Source organism: Amaranthus tricolor, chromosome 7, assembly GCF_026212465.1.
Source record: "Amaranthus tricolor cultivar Red isolate AtriRed21 chromosome 7, ASM2621246v1, whole genome shotgun sequence".
In the NCBI taxonomy this organism is placed as follows: Eukaryota; Viridiplantae; Streptophyta; class Magnoliopsida; order Caryophyllales; family Amaranthaceae; genus Amaranthus; species Amaranthus tricolor.
Window position 1 is genome coordinate 20,191,695 of NC_080053.1, and position 17,089 is coordinate 20,208,783.

General features: G+C 29.8%; 1 protein-coding gene across 3 annotated transcripts; it reads right to left on the bottom strand.

The window, feature by feature from the left end:
• Positions 1–7,252: 7,252 nt before the first annotated feature.
• On the bottom strand, positions 7,253–12,341 carry LOC130818967 (uncharacterized). 3 transcript variants are annotated; one of them, XM_057685260.1, is made up of 4 exons: positions 12,184–12,309; positions 9,881–10,019; positions 8,282–8,529; positions 7,253–7,720 (listed from the first exon to the last, which is right to left on the bottom strand). In XM_057685260.1, the coding sequence occupies exons 3-4, from the start codon at positions 8,498–8,500 to the stop codon at positions 7,607–7,609; spliced, it is 333 nt and encodes a 110-aa protein (XP_057541243.1). In that variant the 5' UTR covers positions 8,501–8,529; positions 9,881–10,019; positions 12,184–12,309; the 3' UTR covers positions 7,253–7,606. The 3 variants fall into 3 exon arrangements, with proteins under 3 accessions (XP_057541243.1, XP_057541242.1, XP_057541241.1); XM_057685259.1 differs by lacking the exon at positions 9,881–10,019 and having other exon boundaries at positions 12,184–12,341; XM_057685258.1 differs by lacking the exon at positions 12,184–12,309 and having other exon boundaries at positions 9,881–10,245.
• Between the last annotated feature and the right edge of the window lie 4,748 nt (positions 12,342–17,089).

Sequence of the window (17,089 nt, forward strand, 5' to 3'; positions counted from 1 at the left end):
ACAATAAATTCAAATAAATATCGAAAAAATATTTAAAAATTGTTAAAATTTTTTAGATTTTTTTATGTAAATTTTCAAAATTTTTCTCTAACTTTATATTAATTTTCAGTTTACTTTTTTTGGTAAAATACCTACGATAGCAGGCCATCCGGATACTTAAGTTTACTCTAGGAAAATACCCCATAAAGTTAGATTTATTCATGATTAATCAATAATTGTAATTATTGTAAGAAAATCATAAAAAATTATATTATTTAAGATTACTTTTCCCAAAAAAAAGTGTCATTTTTAATGACAAAACATTATTCTTGACCTGATTGTACTTGACATTGATGCTCATATATGCCCAAGTTTTTCTTTAATGATCCGTTTGGTATGTAGTAATAAATGATGGTAATAGATATAAAAATTAGTATAATTTTGGTTGAAAAATCTGTTGGTTACCTTGATTGTCATGGTTGTCCAACTTTAATCATCTCATTTTCTTTATAAAATTTATCCCAAAGCTTATTATATTGGGAGGATAGTATTAAGTGATAATGGAAATTTATAAACAAAAAAACTTTTTTGTGATCAAAGTTTAGTTTCATTGTCATAGGAATAATTTGAAGAAATTTTACACTATAAATCATTTCCATTATTATCATTTAGTACCACTAAACGGACAGTATTTTCCAAATAAACCCAAATTTTCCATATACCATGGGCAAATCTTAGTTGTTTAACCTTACTAAAGAAATTAGTTTTTTTTTCCACTGAAGAAGCAAAATTACCCTTGACATTCTTAAAAGACAAATACTAATTGCTAACTAATAACAAAAAACAATTTCAATTTATTTGTCTTTATCAGACTATTTATCATTTTAAGAAAGTATATCTTTTACATAAAGGACATTGGTTGATTATAAAATCACGAATTTATCCTTTATCTTAATCAATTGTCTCTAACTTTTTAAAATTTTTAAAATTCACACTTTTTTCATTTTGAGACTTAATTTATGGCATTAAGCCATTATATAATTCGAAAATGACGGATGAATAAAAAAAAATTAAGAATTTATTGTTAATTATATTTATATTTTCTATAATTAAAGTTTTCATTATATTACAAGATTTTTTTTTCAAATTTTGTGCTTTTCTACCGCATAAACAAACATCAAGAGATACATGAAGTACTGTCATTTAAAAACTATTATATAACAAAATAAAGGAAAAAAAAAATTTATATCTACTTTGTTTTTCTCATAAATACTTATTTCTACATTGACTGTGTTACGGTATGTGAAATATAATTTATCGACAATCAAGGTTGTTAAAATTGTAATTCAAACTTAAATCGGAAACAACTCTCAAAATTAAATCGTAGAATTGAATGATTCCAGAACTTTGCAAAATATGAAGATGTAATTGCTTATGAATATTGTTTAGTCATTTTTATTGTAAAAAAAACACTCAAAATTCATTAAATATTTTAAAAGCTTTGTTATTATTGTTCAAAAAATACATATATACCTCTTCTGAGTTGCATATGTTTATTTTATTTTTATGAATGGGCAAATATAATAAAATATACACTAATCTTATTATCATTATTTTAATGAAACAAACATACCAAGCAAATATAGTTACAATGATCCTCCGTATTTACATTGATTTGTATTATGTAATAGGTTTATCAAAGTCATATTATATTGTAACAGTTTCAAAACCATAATAATTTCATAATATCAAATGAAAAAACTAAATAATTTTCACAATTAATGATACATGAATTATCATATTAGAACACCAATTCAATCATTAATAAGTAATTAACACCAAATGATACTAAGCTTCAACTATTAAATTTAAATAAAAAAAACAACTTTAAAGTAGTAAGAATTTTCATTAAAAAGTTAAGAGTCCAACAACCACGCATATTGTTCATAATACAACCATCAAGAGTCTCAGTTTGATCATTAAAAGCAGAATTTTTAGCATTTTGTGAAGTATTTTTAGAATCGTGTAGAATGATAGAATCGTACAATTTTATACTCCATAATTCTAGCAATTCTACTTGCGATTTTAACCAAGTTCGATTCTAAAATCCATTTAAATCGCTAAAGCGTGTATTTAAATAGTAAAATCGTACAATTTTACAATCAAAATTTTAATTTTAACAATCTCGTGGGCAAACAGTATAGTAAAAAATTTTGTTTGTTATCTTCAATGCTGGTTAGATATCGATGCAATACCTGAAGATTTCAGTTTGGTTAATTAGTAAAAAGTGAAAACTTGTTATCCTTCCACTAATAGATACTAAATGGATTGTTTGCTTAAAAATTTTGATCGAAGAAATATATATATAGAAATTATATTTTTATATTTTAAAAAATAAATTTGATTTCCTGGATCTATGAATCTGATCTAATACTTTTTTGCATTTTGAATTCATTAATTTTATATAGACTTAGCAGGTTTAAAAAATAGGACTCAGATCCATCGAAACGATTTTAAATTTACGAACCCTGAATAGTCCAAGACATCAAAGTTTATAATATAAAAATACATATATGTTAATTATTATAGTTCAAAAATAATTTCTTTAGGCTGAAAACTTATGTTTTAAGGTTTTACAAAGACATTGAAATTTAAATTATTTTTTATATTATTTTTTATGTATTGATATTTTCTATAATTTTTATGTAATTACTTATAATATATATTGTTTAGTGCATAATATTTTGATTTTGTTTTACATATATTAGTAATAAGTATCTCAAGTTAATAGTAATACTTAATTATTTTTTAAATTAAATCAATGTATAGTTTCAATATGATAAGTAATTACATATATAAGATTAGTAATTTTTTATTTAAATAGTTTACAAATCGTACTTGGCATGGGAATTTATCTAGTATAATTCGAGTTATAATGTCTGATCAAGTATTGCTATGGAGTCATAATAAATATCTAACTCAAAATTAATATATCAAATTGATGAACATTGATAAAACTATTATGATTTTATTACTCAAGTCAATATAACATCTTGATTAATATTATTATTCTAAAAATTGTTTAATCATAAAAAAATTAATCTAAATCACTTTAATAATAAATATATCTACTATTTGTAATATTTATAATTTTATGACCGGTGAAAAATGACTAAATGATCACCATAACCAACAAGTGAATTTTTTCACATAAATTATAACTATCGAAATGATTTTATAAAATATATGTTTTGTTCCTGTACTTGGATGTACACAATTAATTAAAAACTAAGTCCTGACTCGTGATTAGTTCTGTGATTATCCTTAAGTAACGGTTGTATTAGATTGGAAATTTGTTCTTGCTATCTTGTCAAGTCTTACAATAAAACCACTCTTTTATTATGCCTATTAACCTGCACAATAAAAAAGGGTTAGGAAAGCTTAAAATGAATTTTTGGGGACTTACTCCAAAGCCAAAGTCAGTGTTTGTATAATATAAATTATCTAACAAGTCATTCCAAATGCATAGTGGCAACAAGGGTAACAAGATAGATTATTGCTTAGGGTTTTTTTAAGCGTGAGGGTATGTTGAATTTAGTGAATAAGACCATCTCTTGTTCAATAAATGATTTTAATTGTTTTAATTGTCTTTTGAAGATCAATGGGGTTTAATCAAATAGTTCTTATTCAATGGTCAAGTATTAATTGTTCTTAAGCTTGTGTTCAATCTCTTTTGTAAAGAAAAAATTACTTACCGTATTTATGATGTTTCTTGGAGTATCTATAGTATATCATTGGGTTGTATGGAATGTCCTAAAATATCCATCATCAGATATCTTAAGTAATCCCAAAAATACTGCCTTGTTTGACTGCTACAAATGCTGACATGTCGCTTGCTAATTGGTCCTTTAGCGGTGCAATTAATGTCCTAACAGAATTTACTTGTTTCATCCCCTGACACGTGTCCCACTACCGAAAAAGTAACCTATTAACACGGGTGAGTAGGCTTGGTAAAGCTAACCCAACCTGCTAATTCGATTTGAATCATACACGAAATAAGTGAATTTGGGTTCAAATTTATGAACCAATTAATTAAACAAGTCAATTTGACATAATATGTTTATTAAATAAGTTAGATTAAGGTCAAAATTTTAAAATTTTTAATAAATACGTATAACACATTTAACTATACGAGTTATTTTCTAGTCAAATTAATCAATAAGACCAACCTAATTCATTTGTTATTATCCTATATGTTATGGTAAGCACAAAATAAACAACTTATAAGTTAAAAGTTTAGAATAAACGCATAAAAATAAGACATAGTCAATGTTACAAACCTTAAAACGAAAACAAAAAACTCAAACAAATTAAGTAATCGAAATATCAAATTAACCTGACCTATGTCAAAATTATAATTTTCGACCAAATTAAAGTTAATTTCAAATTAAGAGATTTTTAACCCATTATATATAACTCGAATACGAACCTGATCTACCAATAGGGTAATGCCCGTAGATCTGAATGGAGGTACATCTGATGAAGTGACAGCTCAACGCGAATGGAATCAACTTAGCAAATAATACACCCAACTCCAAACTCCAGTCCAAAACAACATGCTTTAGATAAGTCACCTGTCTTATACTGTATGTCTACTATGTCTATTATACTAGACAATGAATTTATGTCATTTTATATTTATTTTGTTTTAATTAATTTGCTTAAACTCTATTTTTGCATGATTTCACCATTTTTATTTTTTAGGGGTTTTTTGAAGATGTGAGAGGTAATCAATCATACATGACCCTTTCTTTCTTCTATATATGACAAAATTAATAAAAAAAATATATTAAGTTTATTAATAAAATAAATATATTTTATTAAAATAAAATGTAAAATAAAAATTTTAAATATGAATTTTAATTTTTTCAAGAAGATTTTATTATTTTCTATATTCTCTCTTATTTCAAAATATTTCACTACTTAAATATATTCAACTTTTTAATTTATGTGTTATTTAATAATGAGCAAATTTATAAGGACGTGTACACGCTAGTGATCCAAACCGCCCACTTAACGCATCAATACCCTGTACATCTAATATCTGGACTACGATATCATAATACGACAAAGTGCAGCTGGTTTTTTCCAAACTTATTCAATGTTTTTAATTGATTCTTACTACTCTTTTGTCGTTTTAATTTTGACATTATAGAAATCAAAGTGAAAATATATTTTTATAATGTTAAATAATGTTAATGGTTTTACTTTTTTTAAAAAAAAAATTAATTGTTATACCTAAAAAGCTAACGTATAATCGGTTGTTTAGCATTTTTATTTGTGGAGAATCATTAATATTGTTGATATTTTTTCCTTTCATATTAAAAATTTAAAAGTTAAAGGTTCGTGTTGATTCTACTAAAAACAAAATTTATTGTGACATTTGAGATTTTTTGATAATCACAATTTTAACAACCTTACATAGTATTAATTGCATTTTTTCACAACATCAACGCGCATCCAAAAAATTAGCATTAATTGGTGTTTGTTAAGGCCTCTTCTCTGTCATTGATGACGCTAATACCATGTTTGAATAGCAAATTAAGAGAGGAAAAAAAAAGGAGAAGGGAAGGGAAAAGAAGGGAAAGGGCAAAGAGGAAGAGTGCATCTTGTTTGTTTAGAAGGAAAGGAAAGGAAAAAAGAACGAAAATGAGTGTTTCCCCTTCAAATCTATCACTTTAGGAGAGATTAAATTGTATTCTTAACCAAGTTTGTCCATGTTTTCCTTTTAAACCCCTCCGCTCCAAAATCCTCCCGTCTCTTTTTTTTATCCAAACAGTAAATCTTCCATCCTTTCAAATCCTTTCTTTTTCTTTCTCTCTATCTAAACATAATGTAAGTGTAAGAACCAACACACTGTCCATACTGGAACTTCGCATAGATCATAGAATATCATTGTTCGTTTATGAAATCATATTAATAGGTGAAATTAGAATCAACTGATATTGGACGAGACGGCCTCATAATGAGACCGTCAATTGGGCCAATCCAATTCGCGCGTGTAACAACTTGGGCATTTTTTTCATTTTTTGGGCATTTTTCAATTTTGATCTTAAATGTATCAATTTTGACCTTAAAGGTATCAATTTTCAAAATTGATACCTTTAAGATCAAAATTGATAAATGCCCAGAAAATTAAAATATTGTTACACGCGCGAATTAGACCGGCTTAAATTGACGGTCTCATAAATGAGACCATCTCATCCAAGTTTTTGTGAATTAGAGTTTCTGCCACGAATGCTTAGCTAAAGATATAGAGGTAGACGTTTCGAAAAGACAAAACATTAAAAATGTTATTTTGGCACCAAGGATTATAGAAAAGGTTTTTGAAATTTATATTCTATATAAAAAAAAGAGCTCATTCTAAGAAACATTTTCACGTACAACGACTCAAATTTCCACAAGGAGATATTGATCAGATGGAGAGTTGTGATCGGATACGCAATTGAAGTTCTCAACTGCGGTTAAAAGAAAATTTCTAACATACTATACACGTAAATGTCCGCCTTTGTGACGAAATTTTTGTAAAAATATGGGAGGGTGAGATACAAATGTTAAGATAGATAAATATATATTTAAGGATTAAATTCGAAATGAAAATATAAGAGAAAGTCTTGGTGTCCAAACAAAAATTGTCTATATTGATTTAGTCATGCAAAAACAAAACTGAAAAATATACGAACTAGAAGAATAAAAGATTGGAACATTAAAGCAATTAAAAAAAGGAAGAGGTAGATACATGATGACTGAGTAAAGAATGACATAAATAATCGAGAATAAATCGTATATGACAATAGATGAAAATGAGTGGAGGAGAAGAATATACGTAAATGATGATTGAAATTGATTTTATTAGTAAAAGATTAGTATTAGATACCGCTAAAAGTATTACATAATGTCAAATGATCTTTATTAGCGACAGTTTTCAAATCAAAATTATTATGGTTCAGGTTGCCGATCCTAATTATTGGGAGTGGGCATTGATATTATTCTTGCTAATTGCTACATATAGTCGTATACCAATTTCATTGGTTTGTGGTCTTCCTAGTTTCCTGAGATTTAGGGCAATGCAGGAGCCGTGGGTATGTCTTAGCCTTGTACATATTGTAATTGTAATACACATTGAGCAAAAACAGAGTAACAGACACAAAATCAGGAATAAAGGATTTGATTCCTCAACATACAAAATAGAGAAAACAGAGGAAACTGTTACTCTGCTTAAACCAAATTATTAGCACATTAATTGCCAAAAGAACAAATTTTTAGCACATTCTTGTTTATATTTTCTTATTACCATAATTATTGTCCAATGTTGAGAAGAGAAATATAGAGAGCGACTACCATGAAACAGCTTTCACATGGTTTCTGGAAACCCAACTTCCTTTTTAGGTTGTTCGTATACAGCAAATATGATACCCTCAAAGGCTCAAACAAGGGCACATCCACCAGTTGTCTAACAAATTAAAGGGCCAGCATAACATTCATTCAACTCGTCAAAACTGTTCTATGCTTATGGTTTGCTAGTCTGCTTAATACGAGGCTAAAAAAGGCATTATGTAAGGCTGTATCAGGGTTGATATACCTCAGGGAGCTGCAGCCCTACACTGGCAGCCGATTTACCCAGTATCCGCTTCATCTCATCTGATCTATCCACAGCAATGTTGTAAGAAAATAATAGCTCCTGAAAAAGGGGTGAAAATTCAATGTTAGTTAAATTTATAAATATCAATAAGCAAATTAGCATAATTATATAACTTATGAAAAAAAATCACAGTATAGATGATGTGTGATTGTGTGACGGCACATTTGCTGAGTTGGTTCTAGAACAATAATGAAAGAACGAAACCGGAGAACACTCGTTTATTCATACTTAACTTTCAGCTTTGCGTTATTTGGAATGAACAAGTCATTGTTTTTCTAAGCCCACGAGTAATAAACATGAAACAATGCTTTACCTATTTAGATAGGATTTAACTTGAACTGATGAAAATACTTTGCAAATAGGTCTGGGAAAATTAAAAGACAAAGGTCCATTCGTATATCCCACGCCTTATTCAACAGTAGTAAATCCCCATAAAATCAAAATGATGATGCAAAAGACAAGAAAAATTTCAGATGCACTTAGAAATACATACAACACATAGTTAGTTTCAACAAATTAAGTGGACTGTGAAGTCAAGTGTTCTATGCAATTCTATGTAAGAAACCTTACTAAATTATGCAAGACAAAAGAGCAAAGTACCTTTTGATGATGGACACTATTAAGCAAGAAAGTGTAATCACGACCAAGTTTCAGTTTATTCTGAATAGAGGATGGATCGGATAGTTTACAATTCTTCTTGAACTCTTCCATAATAAAATCCCTGAAGTGCTGCTTGTAGTCTTCCAGTCCAATGTGCTTCTTCACAGATTTGAGAAGGTGCCTATAAACTTTTATAGCCTGCAAAGCCTCTGACCCCATATCCTCCCCTCTTTCTGGGTAAGTGTAAACTGGTAACAAAAAAACAAACCTGTTTTAGTTGAGGCAGCAATACTTATTAATGAAAAAATAGGGATTTCCTACAATGATATCCACTTCCTACGTCACTGACTCCCTCCTGAATGGAGAAATGTGGTAAGTATGAAGCCACCATTGCAATGGTGGATCCAGAAAAAAAAATCAAATGATGTCAATAATTGAATTTTAATTTAATCAAAAAAATACATTCAACAACATTACAATTAAGACAAGTATCTATGCTGAGATTTCATATTTTTGAAAGCGACATTCTTCAACAGAAATCAGAGAATATTGGATGTGATTTATTGAAAAAAAGTTTAAAAAATTATCAATACTAAACTGTGTTACCATTTTAGATTCAATGTAGGCTATGCTACTCGGACTCTTCATTTTGCTTCACGTACCCGTGTGCGATACTTGATGCTCGGACACACTTAGACACTTCATTTTAGGCGTAAAATTGAATATTTAGACGTATCTAACACTTGGACACGTACCGATATCCGATATCAGTACCCAAGTCCAAGTAACATAGAACGTAGCTGCGGAACTTTGAAATACACAAAGTTATAATGCTCAAAAAGCCATCCTTGAAATGATACCGCGTCATAACCAAACTAATGTGTCTTGATTTACTCAAGCATATCAAAACTGATAGTAGAGATCATCGAATTATACCATGTTTCTTCTAAATCAGCCATTAAACAAATCATGATATATGTTGGTAGCAACGTTTGATATTAACTATCAAACTACTTATTTCCTCTTATGCTATTAAATGAATTTTGAAAATTTGACACTTCTAAATTCTAATAGAAGTATAGTAGTATGAACATACATATTTTAACACACTTGGTTATGAGTTCATTATTGGTCATAAGTTCATAAAGGACTTGCTTCGCATGTTAATTAACTTTAGAGTTGAACACTTCAACATATTATGACATGTATACTATCTGATAATACTTATACTACTCAAGAATACAGCACATATATTCTGAAAAATGAGAATACTAAAACCTATAGGCTAAAGGTTATAAACATACACAAAAAGATACATACACGAATACATGCTTTTATAGCGCCTTCATTAAGGATTGTTACACCGCCAATAAATGATTAATTTCCAACAAATTTAATATGAAACCCTAAAATTTATAAATTTACTAACAATGAAGCCAAAAGCTCTAAATTGATTAACAAATGTTGTTTGGATAGAGTATAATCATCAATCTTGTATCAACAAACAATGTTATAACAATTAACATTCAAACAAATCTATAACAATTGCACAAATTTTAAACTTTTATGGAAAGAAATAAAATGAAAAAATATATATACATGAATTGATATCGGTGCAGACCGGCGGCAGGTTCGCAGTTGCTGGATGGCGGTAGACCGTAAACGGTTCTTGGAGTGGCGTTGCTGACGGGTCAGTAATTGGTGGTGTTGATGGCTGATTGTATTGCTATGGTTTTTGCTGGTTGACGGGAAGGAGAAGGCAAAAGTGGAGAAGTTTGAGGGTCAGTAAAGCTAAGAGTGTACTTTGTTTACTTTTGAAAAAAATAAATAAATTCTACATTGTACTATCGAATTTAGATTTTTTCACATTGTATTCAGTTTATACATTTAAGTTTTCGTAGCCATGTAAATGTTTAAAAACGTTTGGCTGACCGTTAAAATAGAACTCACCCATGTAATTTCGAATGACTACAACTTGAAGCAAATTTCACTATTAGCTGCTGCGAACTCCATTGCTGTAAACCCATTAACTTTTTTGAAATTCTCTCCTTCTTAAAGGGTACTGCTGCGAAATTCCCTCCTAATCGAATTTTCCTCTACTCTCTTTGAAATCTCCCTCCTTCATGAAATGTACTGCTTAATCGAGATTCACATGTATGACTTTTTACGTCTTACTTGCATTCGAAAAACTAGGATTTCTTTCTGAAATTGATGGGTTGGTTCATGTTTGATTTGTTGATTGGAGTTAGGACTTTTTTATAGCATTTCTTGATTTGATTTGTAACAACTTGTCAATGAACTTGAAGGTTGAATTCAAAAATAAATCAGAGCTTTTTTTGCGTTTCTTACAAAAATTGATGGATTGGTTTATGCTTGATTTGTTGATTGGAATTAGGATTTTTTTTATCATTTCTTGATTTGATTCGAAAAAATTTGTCAATGAACATGGAGGTTGAATTCAAGAATAAATTAGGGCTTTTTTTTTTGCATTTCTTCCCAAAATTGATGGGTTGCTGCATAAAAATAGTTTAAATTATAAAGGCAACAACCAACACTTAGTAAGGGTAAATTCGTCAAAATGGTGAACTAGCAAGTCTCCTACCAACTTAAACACCACACCTATTAATATATTTATGAATATGGTTTTGTACTTAAGTTGAATATTGTCAATTAACATTATTAATTTATTGTACACCCGCTCGTGAACCATTACATTACCCCATGCTATTAATTGGCTCTTGTGAGTCCCGCACTCCCGCCTAGGGAGGATTTGGGGGATCCGATATTTGCAACACTTCGCTTGTAAGAAGTGATGGAGGAGTATGAACATTAACATTGCAAGAATAAATACTGGAGACGTTTGGAAAAGGAGAGGTTTAAAATTGTTTAAATGGATAGTTTGGAAGTCAACACATTATTTGTTTTTTCTAACAGCATTTACACCCCAAATTTGGTACACATTTTCTCTTCAAATAAAGCATAAACATGCGGTAGCTAATTAATAAAGCTAAAGCTGTCTAATTTTCTTCTATTATCAAGATAGAACACAAAAACAAGGATAGCTTAGCTTTTCCAATTCAATGCTCAAAAGATAAACTTACAAATAATGATAATAATAATAATAGTTAATTTCCTTCTATCAGCTTCGAGAGTACAACACAACTTTAAGACCTAACGGTCATTTAACTATTAATTAAAATGGTGGTAATAAAAATAATTTGTATCTTTTTCAGAAATATACCATGTCAATCATATCAATGGTAATGAACTTTAATCATAAATTGTTTATCAAAGTTTATTTTTGTTCACTACTTTTCATTACCATCTAACCCACATTTTCAAATAATAATTTGAAAATTTTGTAAAGAAAATAAGATTCTGATCTAATAAAAGCATGACCAATAAAACTTGTTAAGAAATTTCCATGTAAAAGTACACTAAATTTTTATAATCATTCTCACTGTTTAACATCGACTATTCAACCAGCCGTAAACCGTAAACCGTAAACCCTAAAACGTCAGGCATACCCTCAGTAGTTTCATTCACTTTCAACGAACGGCAGGCACTAACACAAAAATGAATTATATACATATAATTCATCGAATACTAAGTGCGCACCATTAGTTATGTAATTCATCAAACACTTGGTATACATGATGAACAGATTCTTACAAGGAACTTTAGAACATTAATAATCAATTATATGTAGCTCAATCAGTACAATCAAATAATATTCATAAGCAAACGATCACTTTAAAAGCTACCTTCCAGAAATTTACATGATTAACATCAGAGAAAAGAAATCAAAACATTTGGTATTAGATTACAACAATCAATAATGTTTTTGATCATACCTCAGATTTTAAATATAAGAATTCAATTAATGGGAGAAGAAAACGAACCTTGTCCTACAGCGAAAAAGCGGACTTAGCTAGCTCAGGTTAGCCGAAGTAGGTTTTTATGGGTTGCCGAAACTTGGGTCAAAAGCTCACAAATCAAGGTTTAGATTTTGCACTTTAAAATTCATTAAATACTGCATCTGTTTTTATTTAGTCTTTTCATGCACTTTTTGTACAGATCTATATGTGAATGTAAATGTCAAATAATGTTGATCATGAGTTTTTAAAAATTATAAAAAGTTAATACTTAAAAAATATATATTTAGACAAATTTATTAAGATTTCAGATAAATACTTTATGTTTTCATATAAATCAATGAGAATTGATAATTAAAGTTTAACACTAAAATTTGTAAATTTTATTTGAGAAAAACATATAAAAACAAAAGAAGTATTAAATTAAAGATTTGAATTCGTAACCTTTTAGTTATAAAAATAGTAATTTTATCAATCAATTATCAAGGTTTTCAAGGAATTAAAGTCTCTTAATATTAGAGTCGGCAAGTAGCATGAGCGGCACTTAGATACCCAATTATTTTAAGGGTTTAAAAAATATAAAAGCATATTCGATTTTAAATGATTAACTTTGGGTTTCTGCCTAGTAGGTATTATTTGATTTTATTTCTATTGATAACTATTCAATTTAGGTAATTAAATAGTGTTATTCATATCAAAAAAGTAGTGCCATTAATACCAAAACTTTTAGGGTTTCAAAATTATATTTTCATTTACAATATTGATATCAACTTGAATTAAATTTAGATATGATTTGGATTTTACATTTTCGGTGTTACATTTAAAATAAAATAAAATAACCATAATACTTAAAGAGAATTTTATAAATTGTAAGGGGAAATTTGGTAACATTCCTAGAAAATGAGGTATTATATTACAATATTTATAAAACAAAAATATGATTCAAAGGCATAATCAACCTCAAAAAAGTCACGAGCCTCACGGGTGAATAATCAACGCTAGCTCCTCTGTCGACATGCTAAGCAAGAATCATAGTTTCAGTGTCAACGCTTGAGTTATGAAATGATAAAAACACTTTTAAATCATGCAAACCAAAAATATGTAATGAAATTAGAAATATTACAAACACGGTCACAATGCCTCAAACCAAAAGCTCATACAACCCAAAATTCAAAAGAATTATAGGGGCTACATTAACAAGGATGATTGCATAACAAATTTTACGTTCGCACTCAACATTCTCCCCTAATACAATGTAAAAGAAGCTCAAATACCTGTTATGCCTATCTCAACACTAGATCAACGACCAAGTGTGGTATAACAGGAACATATTAGAAGGTCATAATCAATAAAACATAATACAAACACATATACATCAGTTACAAACACCATATTATAATAAGACCAACAAAATTGATAAAAATATGTGGTACCACGACCTAAAGGTGATTTCCTAACACACAAACCACAATTAGTAACCATTGGTTATTCATCTTTACTTCTTGATATCATTTCTTCTTTTCCAATCTAAGCCATGTGATCATTGGGTGGATGTAAGTCTCAACACTCCTCTTCTCAAAATCATAACATCTCAATAAGAAACATATGGTATCAACTCAACCAAGAGCATTAACATACTATCAATGCCCAATGGTAAAGTATCACCTTATCGAACTTGCCTACCTTAAGGTATGTGTGATCAGAGTCTATCCTTGGGGTTTGTAAAGCCTATAGGATAACTTAACTTAAATATAAGCTTTCTGTTAATGATGACCCTTGGGGTTTGCAAGACCCATGAGTTACTCAAATATAAACCACTACAAATAAGTATTGAAAGCGATGAAAAAAAAAGCGAGGGGAAGGGTTGGTCGCTAGTGGCGACGGCAAGGCGAGGGCCAGATTAGTCGCCAGTTGGAAAAGTAGGTGGGCGACGGGGTCATTGGTCGCTATTTAGTCGCCAGAGACAGTATTTTTTTTTGTTTTTTATTTTAATAGTTGGCGTCGAGCACCATAATCGCCATGTCGTCGCTAATTTTTTTTGTTTTTATTTTAATGTTTTTTAAAAGTAGGCGACGGATAGGTTGGAAGCTCTTTGGTCGCCAATACTAGTACTGTTTTTGTTTTTTATTTTAATCTGTGGCGACGGGTTATTTAGTAATCGCCGTCTCGTCGCCATTGTTTTTCCGTATATTTTGAATTTGAATTTGAAAAATGGCGATGGGTTTGTAATCGCCGTGTTGTCGCCATATTTTGTATAAATAAGACGCAAAATTGTTGTGCATAGTATATTTCGGAAACTAAAGAATTAGGAGAGGTTAGTGATTTTCTTATTCTATTATGTAGCTTGTTTTTTTATCTTTACATGAGTTGTTTTATTTATTTTTATTATTTATATTTAATTTTTATTGTCATTTATTTGATTTAATTTTATTATAAAATTAGTACATATTTTATTTCCTTTGTTATTTACATGAGTTTTTTTAATATTTTTTATTATTTTATATTTTATTTTTGTTGTCATTAAATGGCGTTAATAATTCATATTAGAATAATTATATAATTATCATATATTTTTATTTTCATGAATTGTTTTATATATTTTTATTGTTATTAACTTACTTTATTACTAATCAATTGAATAATTATATTATTATATTATATATATATATATATATATATATATATATATATATATATATATATATATATATATATATATATATATATATATATATATATATATATAGGTGTTAAAAATGAATTTTAGGCAAGAAAAAAGTTGGGTGTACAACCGACGAAAAAAAAAAGTTTAGTTTAAGATTTATGAGAGGGTTGGAAGAGTTTTTAGATTCTTCTCGTACAAATAGCATGAGTTCTGAAATTAAATGTCCTTGTAAAAAGTGTAAAAATTGTTGTTATAAGGGACCAGATAAAATAAGAGAACATCTAATAAGAAGGGGGTTTGTTAAAAATTACTATGAGTGGGAATATCATCATAACACAGAGGTAGGAACAACATCTGATGTTGTAGCGGTAGTGGGAGAGCAATCGTCAAACAATCCAAATCCATACTCACAGATGGTGCATGATGCAGTAGCTAGTGTATTTTCAGACACTTACCATCAGTTTCTTTCCCCCCAGTATGATGTAGTATCAGTAGATAATAAACCACTGGTACATGTTGACGAATATCCAAACCCTCAGTGTCCACAGTTCTTTGAAATGTTAAATTCTGTAAATAGTCCTCTATTTGAAGGTTGTAAAAATCACACCAAGATGTCTATTATTGGTCGATTTACAAACCTGAAGACAGACCATCGTCTCACTGAGAAGTGTTACGACGATATTTGTGCTATTGTGAACGAAGTTTTACCAGAAGAGAATACGATGGTAAACAACTTCTATGAAACGAAATAACAAATAGTTGCCCTTGGATTACCCGTTGAGAAGATAGATTGTTGTCCTAAAGGATGTATGATATATTGAGGGAATAATGCGAATGCAACTTGCTGTTATATTTATGAAACTTCTAGATGGAGAAGAAACAGTAAAGGTGAAAAGGTTTCCAAAAACAATTTCATTATTTTCCCCTGGGCCCCAAATTACAAAGATTGTATATTTCAGAGGCAACAGCTAGGCATATGAGGTGGGATGCAGAGCACCGCACTAAAGATGAAGAGATGATACATCCGTCTGATGTTGAAGCGTGGTTGACATTTAACGACATACATCCAGACTTTGCAATGAAGACTCGAAACGTGCGGCTTGGTTTGTGTACAGATGGTTTTAACCCCTTTGGAAGTTCGGGTCAACAGTATTCATCGTGGCCTGTAATTGTCACACCATACAATCTTCCGCCATGGATGTGTATGAAGAAGCCGTATATGTCTTGACCGTGATTATCCCTGGGCCGAGTAATCCAAAGCACAACATTGACTTATATCTTCAACCACTAATACAAGAGCTGAATGTTGTGGGAGGAGGGGAATTGTACATTTGATGTGTCAAGAAAGGAGAATTTCCAATTGCGAGCAGCTTTAATGTGTCAAGAAAGGAGAATTTCCAACTGCGAGCAGCTTTAATGTGGACGATCAATGACATTCTAGCTTATTCGATGTTGTTTGGGATGAGTACTGCGGGCCGATATTGTTGCCCTTACTGCATGGATGATTCACAAGCCTTCTACCTTATGCATAGCAAGAAGATGTGTTGGTTTGACTGTCATAAAAGGTTTTTAGAAAGAAGTCATCCCTATAGGAGAAATAGAACAAATTTCAGATCAGGCCTTGTTGAGAAAAGAGATCCACCTATTATTCGGACTGGACATGAATTGCTTGATGAATTAGACCAGTTTGGATTTTTGAGAGTCAATGAAGAAGATGCACTGGAACATAATAAGGAAGTTAGTAAGTACTCTGCTCGATGGAAGAAGAGGAGCATATTCTGGGATTTTCCATATTAGAAAACTAACATGATTCGACATAATTTGGATGTTATGCACATAGAGAAGAATGTTTTTGATAACATTTTCAACACTTTGTTGTGTGTGCCAAGTAAAACAAAGGATCACATCAAGGGAAGACACTATCTGCGTGAACTTAGTATACGTTCAGAATTGCATCCTATAGGTTCGTGTAGTCTCAAACCTTTATAGTTCTAAATTTAGAATTAATAATAATTCATGTAATATGTTATTATGATTATATATAGGTACGTCTATTCCTAAATCTTCCTATACATTAAATGAACAACAGACTTGTGCTTTGCTTCAATGGTTGAAAAGTATTAGATTTCTCGATGGTTATGTGTCCAATATGGCAAGGAATATTGACATGGCCAAGCATCAATTGTTCGGCATGAAAAGTCACGACTGTCATGTTTTCATGCAACGTTAAATTCCAATTGCATTCAGAGAATTGCTACCGGTGAAGGT